The sequence below is a fragment of the Neodiprion virginianus genome, chromosome 3, assembly GCF_021901495.1.
Source record: "Neodiprion virginianus isolate iyNeoVirg1 chromosome 3, iyNeoVirg1.1, whole genome shotgun sequence".
Lineage (NCBI taxonomy): Eukaryota > Metazoa > Arthropoda > Insecta > Hymenoptera > Diprionidae > Neodiprion > Neodiprion virginianus.
The window spans coordinates 28,727,039-28,747,453 of NC_060879.1; the positions used below are offsets into that span (position 1 = coordinate 28,727,039).

A 20,415-nucleotide genomic window follows, 5' to 3' on the forward strand; every position below is an offset into this window, starting at 1 on the left:
ATCAGAGCGTCGCGTCGGTGATCCACCACAAAGTATAACACACCCTGAATGCATAGATATATACGGGAATTCGAGGCTTTGCATTGAGTGTAACTGCCGATTCCATGTAGCCGTAAAAAAGTGAAAGAATCTTACACTGCCTTACCCGATCCAACCTGATCTAGTATGCACTTCGTATAAAGGAGCACAATGTAAGTACTTTGAATTCTCGAGATAACAATCCTGCTTATAGATAGCGTTACAGCTATCGTACATACCACTTCAGTGCTTTGCACGTTTGTACTACTACGCAACATACGCACGTGCGAATGACAAAATTTGAACAGTTCCAGGGTCAGATATACAGGAAATTCCACGAGAGAATATTAATCGTAACTCTTCTTACCAATTCTGATATAAAAAAAAATAAAGAAATAAAAAAATTTTGACATCGTTTCTACGTTCCGTAATTCGTGACTTTTGTGTATTTTTACGATATATTATTACACGTGAGGTTTCAGCCGAGCGTTATAAAATTGCGACAAATAACTTGACGTGAACTACACGTATACCTAAACCTGGTACCCAACTACGAAAGTGTACAAAATGGGTATAACGGTACTTGGATATCATAGGGTCTCTGCAGCAGGGACAATACAGCTCATGCATACAACCTGAGCTGCAATACTTGCAGTACGTAGATTCGTCCACACGTATAATAAGCACGTGTACGTGTACCTGGTCCACGCCTACGACGTGCATGCATACCTGCACACGGTATACCTTCGACTACCACTTTAACGAACGGTCGTGCCTTCGATTTAGGAAACTGTAATTAGGGACGGGCCGGGGGGGGGGGGGGGGTGTAGATGTAAAATATGTAATACCATCACTCCCCCGTCTAACACGCGTGACTGCATAAGAATTGTGTATACATGAGGTGCAAGTAGGCGCATGCCTACGTATTACATGTACGAATACTATTTCGACGTTGATGCATGCTAAAACGGAATTACACGTAGGCAATGCGATAGTGAAACTTGACGAGAACTTCTCCGCGCTTGCATACTAATTAGTATGGATTACCGTACACATGCCGTAATATAGGTGTTTAACGGGTAGGAGAGTTTATTGGTACGCAAAAAGCTCAATACCATTGGTACGAAGCTTCCTCAACTGATTTTAAATCCTAGATTCCAGTTTCCTAGTTCTCATCCTTTCTACAAGAAGCCTGACTCAAGCAGGTATGAGGACTTCCCAGGTGGCTCGACGATCCTGACAGAGAAGCACTTGTAAGAACCCTGGCACGAATTGCAGGATTTTAATAACGCTGCGGTTTCCCGAACCGCTATAAGGATACTACCTACGATTTGACTTGGAAAAGAACACGTAAATTTTTAATATCGTCGATGATTGGCACCGCATGAACGTGTCAATAATTTCTTTCTTTTTCGTTTGATTCTTCTCGATGTGGTTTCTGGTCAAGAGAGTCGGTCCGCATACCGTGGCAATGATTTTTACACCCATGCCTTGGCTTTAGAATGACATCAGAGGTGTCAGGTGAGCAATCGCCACAGTTCCAGAAATTGGTGAATTGAAATTTTACCGATTGATTCTTCGACTAATTCATGTTTGCCCTTACTTGTATGATAAACGATATTTTTTAGTTACTATAATCCTCGCTATAATCTATACCTTTTGTCGGGCTATAATAGTAGTGTCAATAAACTCATTTTCACCCGCATGCTGCTTTATATTTGTATCAAGGACCCAACTAATATAAGTAAAACATAATTCTTCATTTAAAAAATTATTCAACAAAATATTATAATTCGGTCAATGATCAGATTTTGTCTATTAATAACATCATCATTCGGGTAAGTTTTTGTTCAGCGTAGCGTTAATCTGTTTGATTGCGGCATGAAATTTTTTTCTTTGAAAAATTTAACCATTTCGTAGTACAATAAATCTCGCGGCGCTTTGAGTTTTCTTATGTCATGTTCGTTGTTAGAGGTTTCTGTTCTACATATTTACATCGAAATATAACGAATAGGCGTATTTTGAAAAGTACGAGCTTATATTACTAATTGTAAATTGGTATAGACCTGCGTTTATCTGTATATACTCATCTAGATTCAGGTTCAGAGATAAATCCACAGCGTATATATAAATATATAATGTATACTATACATACGTGCCCAGGTAAAGGGAGACACCGGACTGTGTCGACGTCCATTCATACCGGAAGTGACGTCATTTTACCTTGCGTTGCATTTATATACATGTATGTACTATACTATACATACCCATACAAATATACACCCACAAGTTATACGCATAAATGTAAGAAAGGAACAGTTGGCACATAAGATGCGTTACATTACCGCACGTAATACGTACAGTGTACAATATATAATGCTATAATTTTACGTTGCTTGCACAAACCTCGTTGCCTTGGTAGTCTATAACTCATTTCAGTTCGTATACGCGACACATGCTGTATTAACTTCTATACGTTACATACGTATACATGTAATATTGTAATATATACAATACGCATAATATGAATAGGAAAAAAGTTTATCTGAAAACGTGAAACTTTGGCACAATCATTGAATCTGACATTTAAGAAGAGTTTTCCTCGTGCGACGTATAATGCTATTAAATAATTCCGTGATTCTTGAGACGTGCGCATTAATCAATGATCACGATGTGTCATAACGAAGCAATGCAGTTCCGCCCAACGAGTGCCGCTGCCGCTGTTCATTTATCCTGCGCCAATGCTTTATTTTCACAATCGTACACATGTGCACAGATCCGTAGGGCGCGTATGACGAAACAACATGCAGCCTAAAGTTGCTCGCGTACAACTTACGCGTGTAGCTCTCTACACCTACCTGCACGACTACGCAACAAGGCATCATACTCGGATAGCTGGATATGACGCGTTCTACGCAACCGGCCAAGCATTGAAGTCTCCGAACCCGTTTTCCGACTTCTCACGCAGCCGGTCGCAGTTTCTCTTTAACCAATCCGTCGCCGCGTGGTATAAAATAGTATACGTACGTACGTACCTACGTTACAGACTTAGCGTCTTTGTGTGCGGCATATCCGCCCACAACAACGCGACGGAGATACAAAACTGTTGAACGTGAGATGCGCAGTGGATGTATTATGAATATATGCGTAACCCTATAGGTGCGTGTGTGTGTTTGTGTATATTATATATTGTATACATTGTATAGCATTATGTTTTACGCATTTTTCCATGCGTGTTTTCCGTACGTAAAGTACTCGTTTCTATGACGGTCGAGTGATTCGGCGAATGCGCATGCGCGGAGTACTGAAAATACCACTTTTGAGTCCTAGGAGTTAAAAATTGTAGTTTTTTTTTCTTTTTAGTACCTAGTTTTAGTACCTAAATTTAGTACCTGGTTTTAATACTGCGCGCATGCGCCGTTGCGAACAAATCTGCACATCACGCGATCCTAACCTCAATTTCGTGCTTCGTGAAAAAAAATTCGTAACATACTCTTGTACCAAGAGTATTTTCGCCTCCTCGCGTATTTGCAATATTTGTCTTCGGCTCACCAACGACTCATATTACAAACTTACGTTCGGCCCGAAACGACCGAATTGGTCTTCTTTTCACACAATATACTACGACCTATACAAGGAAGACTTGCATTACATAAACTGCAACCTTTTTACTCCCAATTTTCTATCTTTTTAATTTTTAGCGCTTTATCTCTCCGCTTTTCTGTATACAGCTATTGTTTCATAACGCGTGTTTCTGTGTTGAAACAGTATACCCAACACTGTTTGGGTACACGCAGTTTGGGGCGTCGCCGTCATACGCGGCATGTTACATATTCAGCTATATACATGTATACACTTAACTCTGCCGGAAAATCGAATTGCCTGCACTGCAGGTGTTTTAAAGACACGAATAGGAATAGTCACGAACCGACAGACCGAGGCATTCGTTGCACGCTGAATGTTGCTGTGGCGCTTGTCGATTCGGGAAAAACCCCCGAGAGTCGTTTTGAAAAATACATACCATAGATATATACCTATAAGGGAAATACGGTATATAATATATATGCACAAGTGTTTACCGCAGCTGAGTTGCCCGGTCACGATCAGAGGACCACCTGACGATTGTGTGAAAAAGGAGAAAAAGTGACTCATATCTCCGAGAAAGAGAAAGAGAAAGAGTCAGAGAGAGAGAGAGAGAGAGGGAGAGAGAGGGAGAGAGAGGGTGGACAAGACTCTAGGTCTGTACCTCACATTTCCGAACAACGTCTTGGATAGGTACGGGGTGTGTAATACGTGTGTATTAATTAATTACACTAGCAGATGTACAAAGAAGACTCGAGTAAAAGCCTCGTGAATTATGTTTATATACTCTATTTCTAACGTCATTATTTCGTTCCACGGCCATAAATTATATTTAATCAATTACTTCGCACATGTACACTTAAGTAGCTGCATGTTTAAATTGTACATATTATGTTACATGTGTACAGAGATAATTGGTACACATCGTTTATAGATAGCATTGGTAAATATACGCGCACTGAGAAATCTAGTTGTTGCAATTACACAAAAATCTGAAAAAACAAATCATCAGCTATAAATGATGAAGAAGAAAACCTGACCTTGAAGGATCCGAATGGTGCAGTAAAATAATCTCATGGCCACGCGTTCGTCGTACCACAAAACAATTAATTGAAAACTCCAAAATTTGAACATCACAAGAGATAACATAATTATTCCAATTTCGGTAACTATTATACTTACATGTAAGCTTGTTTTATTCGTTATAAATCGATAAATGGTAAGCCACGTGACGAAAAAATTCATCGAGAGACGCAATTATAACTTGGCACCATTATATACCAACCAGTCGAGAAACTATAATGGAATAGGTTTGTGAGCATGTTGCATAACATACCAAGTCTAGGCGTGTAAATTATAACCTATTGCGAGAAGATAAATTAAAGATAAAAAAAAAAAAAAAAAACGAATGAGCACAGAATCGGAAGTGGAAATAATTATGCAACGTGTTAAAAAAGTGTGACCTTACAACAACAATATATAACAGCACAGAGAGTCTGCAACTATAGTTACAAGAACGTATATAAGAACAGAAGAAGACAATTGTACGGCATTTGCAAACGTACAAAATATGTATAGTTACGCCAAGTTGCACCGCGGCGATATCCGAGTGTGTATCTATACCCACACGTTGTACACGCATTCAAGTTCTTCGACTTCGTGAGTCGTACATTCACACACGGTATAACACGAGTTGAAGGCAAAGGAGCTGCGCGGATCCGGTCGGAAACTCTATGATCGCATCAAACTTGCGGAGGATGATGACTCACGAGCCGGCGCGTCTTTCTTCTCGAAAAACCAACGGCATCCGGAGAAGGAAATATAAGCGAGTAAAAGAGGGAGGAGGAGAAGAAAAAAAAAGGCGGAACAGGATTCGTTACGTGAAACGAGATCCTCGAGCGTTTGAACCCTCTGTTGAACTTTGGGCGGACCGCGGAATTGTGCGGTGTCGTTGTCGACTACATACAATACTATTATTATTATTGTTGTCGTTGTTGTTGTTGTTATAGGTATGCGGTTATTTCTAAAACGCGGAGGGAGACCCGATAATTGGAACACCCCAAATTCACGTCTCAGTCACCACAATATACAGCACAGGTGTAATGTCCGGGGTTAAATGTCGTAACTTATAGCTGTACCTCGTCTAAATCCATGCGGTAATGAAGCGTTAGGGAGGGAAAAGTTTTACAACATTTCTGCATAAGAGGGAATACAATTTTGAAGAAATTCAATTTACTAAGTATTTCTGTCCTCCTCATCATACGTTTTGGGAAATATTAACGTTTTTCAATTAATTCGTACGAATGTGAATTTGAAAATTTTTTGAAACGCTAAAATGCGTTGTATTTCATTTATTTATTTATTTTTTTTTTTTAATCCAACTCGCGTACAAGATTCCGGTGATTTTGCAATGAGTAGGGTTATTATACTTGTGGGAATTTGGGCGGGTAATTATTTTTTTTTTCACACGCACGAGACTCCGAAACACGCAAAATAAAAAAAAGTTGCAAGTGACGCGCACTATAAAGTTCGAGGATTTGTTGCTCAGGCCTAGCCATCGGTACTTGTTAGTAAGTATAAGGATGATGTTAGCAAAAGTGAGTATTATCCTGGTGTGATATAAGAGGGGGTAAAATTTATCAACCAGGTGAAAACTCGATTCTACGAAGCTTTGAACGTTGCAAGAAGGCGGAAGTAGCAGCGAAGGCTCGAAGAGAGATTAGGTTAACTAAGTGTAAACAAGATGCGGGAGAGACCTTCGTTACTCCTAGAGACGGAAGCCTTGGAAATGTGTTTTGTACCAGGTAACACGGAAAATGTCGGAAAGTAACGGCCCGGTTCCGTTGGTGCGCCTGCTGTAGGTAGGCTTGAACAAATATATCATAGGACTACTAGCAAATTGGGAAAAGTCTCGTATAGTTTTCAAAACTATTTTCAGTAAAGTTTCAGATAAAAGAATACCGGCGAATAATTCGATCTCGACAGCAGATTTGCAAACATATAATATGTCCTATAAGAGGCGCAAAAGATTGTCGTACATGAAATTTATCCAGATAAGAGAGTCGTGCTTTTATTACCGCGACTACCTCGTCAGTCCTCGTAAAAAAAAAAAAAAAACTTAGCGTAGGTTCTAACAGTAAAGAATGCATGCAAGAGATAAGATGCAGTGACTTTGAAGCTCGACAATCGCTGCATAAAGTCTTGTTACATAACTCCATGCGGATATCTATTATATTTACTTTCATACGCATGCATATGTACAAGGTTGCATGCGATACGTGGATTCGAATTTCAAAAATGGTACATCGCACGTGCTCATTGATATCGTCCACGAAACACGCGCGGCGCGGTGAGCCAAAAAGTATAACGTTCGACATAATTATACAGACATGAATATTGTATAGAAGAATGATAATTTATAGTAAGCAAACAGTTTATAACCGGACAATGCAACGCGTCAAAAATTCAATTCCATAGAGAGCTTTAATTCTGCTCGCATGCAGTTGCCCTAGATAGACGTTCGCATGTATGTAGGAACTATTATGTGTACGCACATGTAAGAAGCGTTATACAGGTACACTAAACTCGTGGATATATGTACGATCGATATAATCTATTTAAATTACTTCCGTGTGTGCGGCACCTACAAGTGCGACGATATATATATATATATATTCGAAATCAAATTATATACCTGCAGTGCGCGTAATCATCGTATTCTCATGGTTTATGTAAATTTAAAACTTGCATCCAGCTGCTCGTCGTATTTTTTATTTTTATTTGATTTATCCTCAACTTCAAGTTTTTAATACGCTTTTTCTTTTCAAGACGCAGAACGAATAATATCCGTCAAGCATGAACTCGGTTTACCCGTTTATATATGTATATATAATATATAGTTTGCTATTTGAGCAGCCTGACAAAATCAAGGATAGCTTTCTACGCGAACTATACAAGGCTCGGCAATAGCTAGTTTGACCAGTGAAGATAATCCTCGATCGATGTAACGAAGAGAAAGAATTCCGTGTGATTATTCATTTCAATACAACTACCGTCAATTTTCCACGATCAATGAACTAGAATGCGTAACGGATCAGAGTCGGTGCAACTTTTACCCTGAGTGATATTGCGTGAAAAGTTTGATAAATCGCTGACGTTAATCGTTTAGTTTTAAAAATTACGTTTTCTATTTGAGAAAATAATTAGACCGTGACTGAATCCGTAGTTGTATTTTCTCCATTCATCAATCTTACTTGCGTAGCATTAACGTCCGATGATCGCAATACTTTGCAAAGGTACAATAATAAGTAGTATAATATAACGTCGAGAAGTATACTTACAATACACTTCTACAGGTTTACATATAGACTTCGTATTGTTATAGCCATAGGTCCCGAAGAATATCGCGGTATTTCATTTCTTCCTTGTTATCTCCGAATTGTTTATCAGTGTAATATTCGAGGAATTTTCAAGTATTTCACCAACAATAAAGACGCCGATATTATACCGGAGAAGACCGTTCGTCCGTTCGTTTGACGTCCGTGTCCAGCTGTAGCGAATGGCGAAAGAAATTATTATTGTTCAGCGTGTATAACTGCCTTGCGGTATTCCTGCCGATACAGCCGTGGTTCTCAATTTCAAAAGCAAGACTTGCTTCTTTTTTTCATACCTATACAGCTCTCGCTAAATCCTCGTCAAGGCTGCACCGCTGCACAGTGAGAATGAATGAGTTCCATTCTCCGATCCGAACGATCACTATGGGGGCATAAGGTAAGCGTAGATAAGTGTGTCGCTACTGCAATCCGATCGGAATGCATTTTCCAGATATTGCATAAATGATATGCATGTATAAGCCCGTACGAATCTCTTCAATATAATAGCAATAATATGTTGTACAATTCACATTGTTCCGCATTCTTGATTTTTTCAAATTATGTTTACACATCGCACATTTCCTTCTTCCCGTGAAAACAAAATATTAGCTTCAAGAATAAGAAACCTGGCCTACAAGAAGGAACGGGATCGACGATAAAGTTGTTTTCGTTCGCTGATAACAATTTAGGCTTGCGTTTATATGGTAATGTTAGCGAAACAACAAGATCGATATGTTTTTGAGATGTCAAAACGCTGATTGTGAGCGAAGGTTCGATAAAAGGAATTTTATTGCAATCGCGACATTGAGCGTGAATTTGTTTAACTATTATTCTTTTCTTTTTTATTATCGGAACCAGTGTTCACATTTTTGTTTTTCTAGAACAATTGTGAACGCGAACGCATCAAGATCAGCTTTTATTTTTGCGCAAATAAATCGCATCACAAAATCGCTTTACAGCTTCTGTCGCATTTACGTGAGCTTTATTGTTGCCATTATTATACGCTCAGTTACGCGTAGAAATGTACAGTTCCAGGGTCTCGTACCCGGGTTCGCATCTTCTTGGCCAAACCAATAATATTCCAAGAAAGAGTTTACCTAGGCGAATCGCCGTACATACACAGCGAACAAGTGGCGAAAATAGTAACGAGCAGCTCTGTTGAAACGGAACGAATTGCAACAATTCGGAAGTTCAACGAAACAAAATCGAATTTCATAATTCTCCCATGCAGCTCGAGTGATAGACCAGTAGTGCACTGCAGGCAGTGACTATTCTTTTATTTTACCCAAAGAAGAGCTACTTTGTTTTTTCTAACGGTGCTTCGAAACTCGCCTGGAAGAGATCGCCGGTCTTGTAGATCACTGACCGATTAACCGCAACGAAGAAGAGACGGAAAAGTCGGTGCTTCGTAAAACGAGGAATTTGATGCGAACGAAAGACTTTGCCGAACCTAGTGTGGAGATTTCTTTTTTTATTCATTTGATCGAGTTTCGATTATTTACTACCATGCTAAGTGATAAGAGAAAGAAAAAGAAAAAGAAAAGAAAAGAAAACGTAATAAAGAAAAGAGGAAATGATCAACCGAGTGAAGCTTACAATGCATGCACTGAATAATTTGTCAATGAAATTCGTTTGATTAAAAAATAACGTACATGATTGTATTCTTGTACTACGCGTCGGTATGTACAATGCGCATACATATGTATTATATACATACTGAAGGGCTGATCCTACGCTTTTCATTGTTACGTGCATTGCAGCCTCAGCGTATCGTATTTGAATGGAGCAAAGAAGTCAGGCTGACACGACGCCGGTCGCTCCTCTTCTACTTTGATATTAAATTATGCAAAAAGACCGCGCCTTTCATTGTGCCACAATCGTCTATCTCTCGGCATCGAGACTGAAATTAAACTCTCTCAAAATTAAGAGAGAGGGAGAAAAAGAGTGAGAGAGAGAGAGAGAGTTTCATCTTTGTGGAAGGAAATTGATAAGGAATCTAAATAAGACTTTGAGGAACTCGATCTTGAATGCATTTAAATGAATCACCAAACAAACATCGTCATATTCAAATTAAAGCGAACTACAAATCGGTCGTCAATAATTTATTCGGTTTGAAAAATATGGTTTTCGCAGATACTTTTAACACAACATCGCCATCATTTTCAAAGTCAATTCTTCGTTATTCAAATCACTGTGCCAAAATATCCTTCGAATAATCACTTCGCTGCAATGAGGAATACATTAGCACGAATTTCACGCTCCAAACGATTAAAGATTGAAATGTTCACTTCTCATACTTTATGGTACGCAAAACTAACACTATTTCTTTTATTACTCCAGATCAGAGGTAAAGAATATCGTAAGAATTCTCATGGTTCTTTCACCTTTTGAGCTGAATAGCTGTATCAGAAATAAACTATCGACCGTTGCAAAATGTAATTTAAGCCACGTAAACTCCACGTATTGTACAGCACATGCACCGCAGGATATAACGTACCTATAGATGTTCAACACCTGAGAATTAGACGCATAATAAAATGAAACACCCGATACTCTTCTCTGTGCAGTGCGGTATAATGCAAAATGAACTAATTTAAAAAAAAAAATTGACCTTAAATTTAACCAAATACCAAACTTGACGCAAGATTTTGTTCACCCGAAATTTTTGAGCGCAGTCTTCCATCTCTTTGTTTAAGTAAATACTAGTTTTAAAAAACGCGTACATGAAATTAAACTACAGAATTATGGAATTCTTTTATTCATCATATCATTGAATATTCTCCAATGTAAAGAGTTATTCTCTTCCCGTTGAATGTGGGACAGAAACTAATGACGTATAATAATGCAACGAATTGTTTTCAGCAGCCTCTGGGTTGTATCAGCATTCATACGCACAATGCGGGGGAGCACCGAGAGAAAAACAACGAATCGTACGTGATGACGATTTCCAAAGTAACCCGCCAGGTCGACTGTTACAAAGTCACGTTTTCACCGGTTGAGGCGAGTTTAGCTGCAGGCTGAACGCGTAATATTAGCGTGCAAAGTACGCGAAACTAATGAAAACAACCGTAAGCTGATATAACGTACATTAGTGTAGAGATGCGGTATAAACTCGTCTAAAAAGTCACACAGGTTTCAGATTTATTTCTTGTTCTTCCGTTATATATATAGGCATCAACCTGACGCGTATCCTTATCTTGCTGCACTTTTCGAGTATGTACCTGACTCACTTAGGAGTTAGGAGGAAGCGGATCCTCTCAAGAGTCAGTTTTTTCTCTCGGGTTCTTATCTGCCGTAGCATAGCGTTTTCATGTGTGTATAATGTATATACATATATATGTAACGCGGCATGCGACGAGAAATATTCACCCGCATCTCTCAAAAACGTATTCGTATACATATACATATATAGGTGTATGTAATCGTTTTCTTCAGCGGCATATAAATTCCTGTTTGATAAGTACCGGCTTGCAGTTGTTACACCTTCGTGAAGAACTGATACACACGTTTACCGTGTGATTCATTGAAAGACAAAACAATGAAAGGAAGAAAAAAAATGTGGAAAAGCTACCACAGATTGTAGTTATACTGTTACAATTATTACACACGTGTAGATGAGCTGATTTGTTTTGCCAAACATATTGTATTATGACGTACAGCGGCGTTGCGTTATTTGGTAAACTTTTACGGGTATATGACGTTCATTTGTGAAAATTCTATCGGCGTTATTCTAGAGAGTTACTATAGTTACATACAAATATGATGAAGCCTGGTGGCAAATGCATGTGGAACTGGTATAGAATTACAACAGGCATGCAAGCGTGTCAAAGTCTGATATTTCCCGCTAACTAATTGTAAAATTAAGCTGTTCACTATCCGCATCCGATGCTCCGCTGCGAAATACGAGCAGACTGTGCGAATATTCACGATTTATTTCGTAGACGGGTAGCAAGTGTGAATTTTTTTTCTTTCACAACCGCGCGAGGAGATTTCTGACAAAATAACTTATGGCCTGTACCGGGAGATAATTATCACGTTGAAGCGAAAAGTGGAGATTTTTTTTGCTTAGGATAAATTCAATCGGCAGCAATATAATTGTAAAACCAAATACCGAATATTTTTAACGCGTTTTTTTCCGGCGCAGCCAATCGACCGGCGACCACATGGCCCGCAAAGAGACGCAAGCGGCGACTTCCATCGTGTTCTAGGCAATCGTTTCCCAGAGAAACGCTTGACGAAAACAAGGCATGCCTCTTGAAATATCAGTTATCCCATTCAGGTTCATATATAAGTGACGAATAGAGTATGCGCGTTGAGTGTATTTTTTCACGTTTTTTCGTAATTTGATACTCGCTTATGTACCTACTTTGAAAAGCATTTCGACTAGTCGACGCATTTGTGAAATTTTGCAGATATTCTTACATAGACTAGAAGGTGTAAGTTTCGAAGCTTTGAAAGCAAGTTATGGAATTTTTTTTGTTTAACCAACGTGTATTCAAGCTAATTAGCGCCTCCAGGTCTTAAAATCAAGAAATATGTTTCTAATTCGTTCGTGCATAATTTCGTCCGATATTTACAAAGCTTGGAATAATTGAAATTGGAATTTTCAACCTGTGGCATCGAAAACTTATATGTACCCTTTTAACAAACAACATACAGTATTGATGAATTGAATCGACGAATTTTCCTCGATCAAATGTTTTTCCTATGCCTGCAGCAACGAAGACTCAATGTGTAGAATAGCTGTATTGTATATAATACGAGGTTAATTATACTCGGCTAAAACGAACTGTAATTGTAATTCAGAAAGCATATCCGGGAAAAAGAGTCGGCCGACGAAATTTAACATTTCACTTACAATGCTACTCAATGGTAAAGAGAGAAAAATAATGAAATTGAAAACAACTGCTCGATCTTCGATCAAATTTCTCTGGCTCTTATACGCGCATATTACTGATTTTCCGTTCTGGCAAAGCTGGATAAATATGAGATTGTTCCACGTTTTAAATCAACATTTATTCTCTGCATGACAGACCAAAAACTCAAGTGAACTTTCTCCGTCCCGAGCAACAACAGATTCGTTTACACCGCCGCGGGTGTCTCTCCTTCCCTTTGGAATAAGTACGATCAAATATAGAAAACCGTAAGTATATAATCAATGGGGTTTCTTCGATGTTTGCCTATGTAATAAGTGTACCCAATAACAATGACAAAAGGTATTAAATCTTTGGTGAACGCAGTTTGTCGTCAAAAACTGTCGAGGACACTGTACACTGGCAGAATATATGAACTTGAAAGTGAAACGACACTGAAGATCTCATATTTTCCTGTATTTAACGCTTAAGGCGTAAAATGAAATTGGCAATACATATACGCCGAGTAATAAGTGAACACCGTAGGTGTTTGAATGTGCATCGTGTATTCGTGAACGAGGTACCTAAAACAATTACAAACAACGGCACTAAAGTAACCGGCATTACCTAATCCACAAAAATACCTTTGATGTACAGTTATGTACACCAAATTACAGCCTGACAATTATGCTTGTAATATGAACATGGCTACAAATTCAATTTGTAAAAAGGGTACTAAGAATAAATGAAATTCGTTTTCGCTACAGTGAAATATGTGAATCCGGCAAGTTTGAAGGGGAATTTATATAGAAAATAACTGTAAATACACGCCGACGGTGGGTGAATATTCGTCACCTGTCAGGCTTCGCGTGTCGTGAATCAGAGAAGAAATTTTACCTGGGAATCGGTAAAACCCGTTGCGGTGGGCGAGTTTTGTATTTTCTTGCTCACGTAGGTTCTCACAGTGAAACTATTTTAATCCTAAAACTAACGAAACTTTACGGCACGCAGAGGCGTTAAGTCAGGTGTGTTTTGAAGCACGTTACTCACCTGCCACCGCAGCGAGCACCCGCATTTCTGCGTTGAACAGGTAAAATCTGGCTGGTTAAAAGCGGGGAAAATCACTCCACAAAATTCACCGTAACTCGCAACACATCGCAACGAGACTTCTGAGCGCTGTTTTTTACACTCAAACGCGATTTTAGACCTGTTGCAAAATTCGTTCGACGCGTACCTCAAGCTCGTATCAACCACCGGCACTACCGACCACAGAGAACTGATCCGAAAATCGGAGAACGCCCGTGGCTTCCCTCCCACTACATTTCTCGAATTTGTACCAAGTTCGAAACTACACCGTCAGGTGGCAGCACGGAACAACGACAAATCGAATCTCGATGTTGCGGGCCTTTCAACGAATCAGCAGAGCCATGAATTGAATAAAAATGCATTTGCAAACACGCTGTTGATGCCTGGGGAAAGAGAGTTGGACACTGATCGTTATTACAGACAGCACGAACCCAGGATTAAAGAAAAACAGCTAGATAATGCTTGAAGGTGTTAATGAATACACATTTCTGTTTCTTTCTAATGATCAATATATTCATTTGAATTCGTTTTGCTTACCTCCGAAGCATTTTTGTCATTACGTGCTAATGACGGGCCAAATGACGAAAACAATACATGAAAATAATAGGCGATCATGGCTGGAGTTGAATTATCCCATCGTTCACAAACTGATTCACAATAATTGTCGATGGTCGAATTTAGCATCGTTATAGAAAGAAACTGCCAAAAATATTGAAATGATTTCTACGCGGTATTCCGATTAAGCAGTATTCCATTCAACGTGATTTTTATTTGTAAATTGTTAAGCGCAAAGTTATAATAATTAATATTTGAACATAGAATACTTGTGTGTGGACTGATCGAAACGGTAATACTTCAATGTAAAAATTATGAGTCGAGACTCGTTGAACCACCTATTATTCTTATGCCTAGGATGTAATATCGGAAATTCAAGCAAATTATTTCACAACCTTAACCCTCAATTTCCAATTTCGTAACGAATTTAAATTATAATGATCTGAGTTTTTCCTATGACACTTCGAATCGCAACCCAGCCCAACCTTTTGTGACATTAGTGCGATTTTGTTACTTCAAATTGGCGAAATATCCGTCGCTAATCTCCGAAATTAGCAGCTGTTGGCATTCATAGTCGATAGGTGTGAAGACCGAGTAGAAAATTAAATGGTATACGTGAATAAATGTTAGAAAATCAGTCGGTAACCGTAACTTCTTTGCTCCCTGAAGCATGATCATTTTACCAACATAAATGACTACGGGGCAAACTGTTCGTAGGTGACGCTGCATTAATGAGCTGCCTGTGCTGCGATCTACTTGTATTACAGTTCAGTGGTCTCGTCGGTTGTCACCGCGATTTAAAGATCGCGATTCGAGACCCGTTTTTTGCCTGTCAGTCTGCGCGTCACGCGCATTAACGTTAGCTGTATTCTTGATTTCGGTAAGTTAAAATTTTGTATTTAAATATGATTTCAGTATTACTATCGTCGAATAATTTTGGAAGACGGTTGATTATCGATATATAGGATAAATATAACAGTTATTATAACAATAATTTACTATTTTGTCGACCGTGAAGAATTATTTAAATTTATCCTGACTATAACAGAAAATTATTTATATGCTAAAACAATTTATTGCTCGTTGATTATTATTTCTGTATTTTCTGTCCAACTAAGCATTTATTCAATATATCTTGCATCTAGGCACAACTCGATCAATTCTATTTCTATCAGAGTTCAACGTTCGTTTAATTTATTTGTTGTATTAAATCTGAAACATTTTTCTATCATTAGCTTATGGACTTTAATTTTTTTAAACTCAACGGTGCGATAAGGTATAGCGATAAGGCAAGGGGAGTATAAGTTTCCTAAGGTCATTAAGCCACAACACAGATGATAAGAGTACTTGAGGTCAAAACTGATAGCTTTGTTAAGCTGTCTACAATTTGTTACAGATATAGGATCAACATGGCGGGGATCACTGCCAAAGTAACCCTAGTTTTGTTAGGTATGTACTGAATAAATAAAATGCTATATAAAAAATGAATGCACTAAAATTGGTTCGCAGAAATTCATATCAATTTTGTACACTCCATTCCTCAGTACAAGACGCTTGCCATTCCATGGCCAAAAAACATTTCTTGATTCAATCGTGGTATTCGAAAAGTCATTTGCTTAGTTCTATTTGAATACTACTTTCTCAGTCGGATCGTTGCTCAAGCCAAGATAAAAATACCGCAATTGTGTATATATAGCCTGCATGTTTGGCATGCATCATGCAATAGCATTGTTGGTCAAACAGTAACAATGTTAGACACGATATTATAAGGTATATGATGCTGATGTTATAACATAGTTATGGTTATGGTCTAATGCCAGTTATATTTATAAATTCTGGTATACGATCACATTTCATCTGTGTACTAACGATGATAATTCTGCATTAGATTTCAGTGGATCAGCAAATCTAAATTGCCGACTTAGCGACACTCATCCAGTGTATACAATTTCATATTGAAAGTACAATATTCGCATATTTTATTCTATTTTACGAAGGTTGGAATGGTTTAAAAAAAATGCAATGTACAATCTGCTTCATCGTCAAATTCTTATAAAGTTGCCACACAGGTTTATAAAAGTGAACTGCAGCGATGTTAGTCTTATTATTAGCTTCATGAAGCTTGACGAAATCCTTTCACGACATTCAACAACCTTTGAAAATGTTCATTGACATTATCGCTTGTTTTAGAAGTATAGTTTTTCTTTTTGTAGGAATTTCTTGTGCTGTTGCTGGAAAGGTACCAACCTTTAGTACCGCATATTCAGCAAAGGGAACACTTTATATACCTTATGCAGAAATTCGCGAACCATTTTATGCATGGTATGACTCTAACAGAGGATCCAGCCGAATTGACTACTATGGTGGTATGTATTATTTCACGCAGTATATACTTGTTTTCATGTATATTCAAAAAATCATGTAATTTCTTGTTCTTACTAACTACCTACCAATAGCAGCTAGGTAGCTACAATTTTTTTTTCACTACTGATCATGAAATTTCGTATTTTTATCGCCGATAGGAATGGTAAAGACTTATCAATTGGCGAAAGAAGGTGAAAACGGTATTTCTGTGAAGTTGGCTCCGATCACAACTGAAACTGATATCAATAAGGAAACATGTCTTCAAGTAAATGGAACCAGCGACTCTAAAATACTTCCACAAACAATTATTCCCGATGCAACTGGAATGGAGGTAATTCGCGCTAAAACACTACGGAGTTTATCATTTTCATGTCTATCATAATCTTATTGCTCATTGTAATTAAACAATTTTTCAATAGTGCATCGGTGAAGAGATTATCAATGGACTTCACTGTGAGAAATGGCGACGTGTAGAAACCTTTGGAGAAAAAGCAAACAAGTACACATTGTGGATTCGTTACAAGGTTTGTTAATTTTTTCAAAGATGTTGACAGTGGTTTAATTTGTCATTAAATGCAATAATGCCGTCAATATTTACATTTACAGAAATCGCCGAAATATCCACAAGTTAAAGAAGCTATACCAGTCAGATATGAAATGCGCGGATTCAACTCTCTTCTTGGTTCCCACTACGACCATTACTACTTGGAGTATGAGTGGTATTCATTTGATACACCAAGTGCTGATGTATTCGAAATCGCCGAAAGTATGTTCAACTTGTCGTATTAGTTGCATTTTTATCTTTAGAAATGAAATTTTTTCTCTCTAATATTCACTGTCATATACTATTTTCATTTATTCACCATTTTTAGATGATACTTGTGTTACATTTCCTGGGCCAGGGGAAAACCATATTTACACATTCAATCCGATGCGCGAATTCGTCCATAATTATGACGAACATGTAAATACTGAATTTGATCATTTTGGAAAGGCACATAAAAAGCATTATACAACCGAGTTGGAACAAAAGCGTCGGAAGGAAGTTTTCAGACAGAATTTAAGGTAGTGCCTAGAGTAACTGTATAATCTTGGAAGTCACAGGGCAGCAATTAACGAATTACTAAATAGAGACTTGTTCACCGAAATTAATTCATGTTATATAGGTACATTCATTCTAAGAATCGTGCAAACCTTGGTTACCAATTACAAGTTAATCACTTGGCTGATCGTACTGATTTGGAAATGAGGGCTCTCCGTGGAAAGCAATATACCAAAGTATCTGACAACGGTGGCCTTCCGTTTCCGTACAATGTAGATGAAGTTCAGGATATTCCTGAATCTATGGACTGGCGGTTGTACGGAGCTGTTACTCCTGTAAAAGGTAAGGCAATATTGATTTTTCAGCACATCTTTTGTCTTTCACAGTCATTACAATCAAGTTTATTCCTTGTGAAATGTCTTAGATCAATCCGTGTGTGGCTCTTGTTGGAGTTTTGGTACTACAGGTGCTGTAGAAGGTGCCTACTATGTAAAATACCACAAACTACTCAGACTTTCCCAGCAAGTGAGTGAGACTGAACAGTTGTTTGACAATTATATTGCGAATACTCACTATGAATACATAAATCCCTGCTCAAAACAATAATCAACGATAACGTATAGGCCCTAGTTGACTGTTCCTGGGGTTTTGGCAACAACGGTTGTGATGGTGGTGAAGATTTCCGAGCGTATCAATGGATTATGAAACACGGTGGCATTCCAACTGAGGAAGACTATGGCGGTTACATAGGACAGGTATTGGATTGTATTCAACAATCTGTTTTTTCTCATTTCATAAACGATTAAAGATCAACATATACTTGTTACCGATCTACAATTTAGGATGGATACTGCCACGTCGACAATGTAACTCTGACCGCGAAAATGACTGGATTTGTCAACGTGCGTTCGGGTGATCCTAAAGCGTTGAAAATCGCAATTGCTAAACACGGCCCCGTTTCGGTTGCCATCGACGCATCTCATAAGACGTTTTCATTCTACGCTAATGGAGTTTACTACGAATCGGCTTGTGGTAAATCATGATGATGAGATTATACGATCTGACTATAGGACAGTTACCCAATGGGTTTTCACACATTGTTTTATTCTGTTTTACAGGAAATACCGAAAAACAGTTGGATCATGCCGTATTAGCAGTTGGGTATGGTACCTTAAATGGTCAAGCGTATTGGTTGGTGAAAAATTCCTGGTCCAATTATTGGGGAAATGACGGCTATGTTTTAATGGCACAGAAAGATAATAATTGTGGCGTTCTAACTACACCTACATACGTTTCTTTTGATAAGAAGTGATACACTTATGGCTGGAATCCAGAAATATTTTTTTATATTCTTTTTCACTCTTAATTAAGTCTGCTGTTAATGGGCAGGTAAACAATTATATGTGGAGCTTTGATCAAGCATAATGAATTTAATAGATAATTAAAGAATTTTAGTACATAGTTTTAGTAAGGGAAAAGTGTAATTTGATACTGATTCAATAAAAAAATTGTTATCACGTACTGATGTGGTGTGCTTTGCATGTATTTATCTTCATAGTTTCATATTCCGTAATGCAGAGAATGATTTAGCGACATGTAGTTTAGATAAGCAACGATCAATCGAGCACCAGTTTTCAGGTCTGAATTTAAGCATGTATGAACTACATTCTTTGCTATTTAAAATTCAGTGCTCAATTCTTAATTTTACAGTATGTACCAAATGGTATTATCCATTTCTCACGCTCTACCCATGATTTTCATTAAAGTTACTTAATGATTTTAGATCGATTGTGAACGGAATAGTTTTTATTGTTATGTAGATAGTAACAGTTCATCTGTAGTATGTAATAACGAGCAGCATTGGTTTTACAAAGTAAGTAAGTCGTATGAGATTCAGGTGCGTTTCAATTCTTTAATTTCACATAATTTCTGAAGAGGCGAATCTGGAAGATATTTCAAGTTAGATTTAGATAATTCATCTCAATAAAAATTTAACTAAATGAAGATTTACTCTTTACTCAAGAACAGAAGTAACGTAAGCTATTCTTTCACCAAATAACTGTCACTTGTAGAAGCAGCTTAACAAGTAACTCAAACTCGTCAGCAAACCTCGAAAGTACGATTCTTACAAAATAAGCCTTGTTCTCTGCAAATTTTTGAATATGTAAAAGGTTTCAAACCGTTTATAAGTCGTAATCGACGAATTTAAATAGTGAGACTTTTAAATAAAAATTGTCCCTCGTTGACTAGCTCGATTCAAATAACGATTTTCTAATTTTGTTAATTCGACATGGGACATAAAAATTTCCGTCAACACTTTGGCGCTTCTACGTAAAATATTTGAATATCGAGTGATTTCTTCTTATTGGCATATACAACAGGATCCGAATTATAAAGATATCTGTTAGGTAACAATCATATCGACTAATCAATATTTAGGAAACGAAATAAACAATGAGAAAATAATCTACCAGCTGGAGGGACTACTCTTCAGCTGCTCTTGATTAAAATCATTATCCAGAAACAAGTATAGAGGTACTTA

The 20,415-nt window shown here is 37.8% G+C and overlaps 2 protein-coding genes across 7 annotated transcripts in view; one reads left to right on the forward strand and one right to left on the reverse strand.

Moving 5' to 3' along the window:
* The window catches only part of LOC124299735 (protein crumbs), a 33,731-nt gene extending 19,642 nt beyond the window's left edge, over window positions 1-14,089 (reverse strand). For all 6 annotated transcript variants that reach the window (XR_006907054.1, XM_046753045.1, XM_046753048.1 and 3 more), the window contains exon 1: window positions 13,877-14,089. Coding sequence is in view for 5 of the 6 variants with exons in the window: in XM_046753045.1 (XP_046609001.1) it covers window positions 13,877-13,901 (25 nt within the window). In the remaining variant the exon portion in view is untranslated. The remainder of the gene's footprint in view (window positions 1-13,876) is intronic.
* Window positions 14,090-15,200: 1,111 nt separating this feature from the next.
* Window positions 15,201-19,394, forward strand: LOC124299751 (digestive cysteine proteinase 1). Its single transcript, XM_046753087.1, has 12 exons — window positions 15,201-15,347; window positions 15,864-15,916; window positions 16,681-16,833; window positions 16,990-17,162; window positions 17,251-17,355; window positions 17,438-17,597; window positions 17,704-17,896; window positions 17,998-18,215; window positions 18,298-18,398; window positions 18,497-18,628; window positions 18,716-18,905; window positions 18,992-19,394. Exons 2-12 carry the CDS (start codon window positions 15,877-15,879, stop codon window positions 19,183-19,185), a joined length of 1,659 nt encoding a protein of 552 aa, XP_046609043.1. The 5' UTR covers window positions 15,201-15,347; window positions 15,864-15,876; the 3' UTR covers window positions 19,186-19,394.
* The last annotated feature ends 1,021 nt before the right edge of the window (window positions 19,395-20,415 follow it).

Bases quoted from the DNA above. Each gene is read 5' to 3' on its own strand.
- LOC124299751 (XM_046753087.1), top strand. From the start codon at position 15,877: ATGGCGGGGATCACTGCCAAAGTAACCCTAGTTTTGTTAG. The intron at 16,834-16,989 runs GTATGTATTATT...TATCGCCGATAG, and splicing joins CCGAATTGACTACTATGGTG to GAATGGTAAAGACTTATCAA. The intron at 18,399-18,496 runs GTGAGTGAGACT...GATAACGTATAG, and splicing joins TACTCAGACTTTCCCAGCAA to GCCCTAGTTGACTGTTCCTG.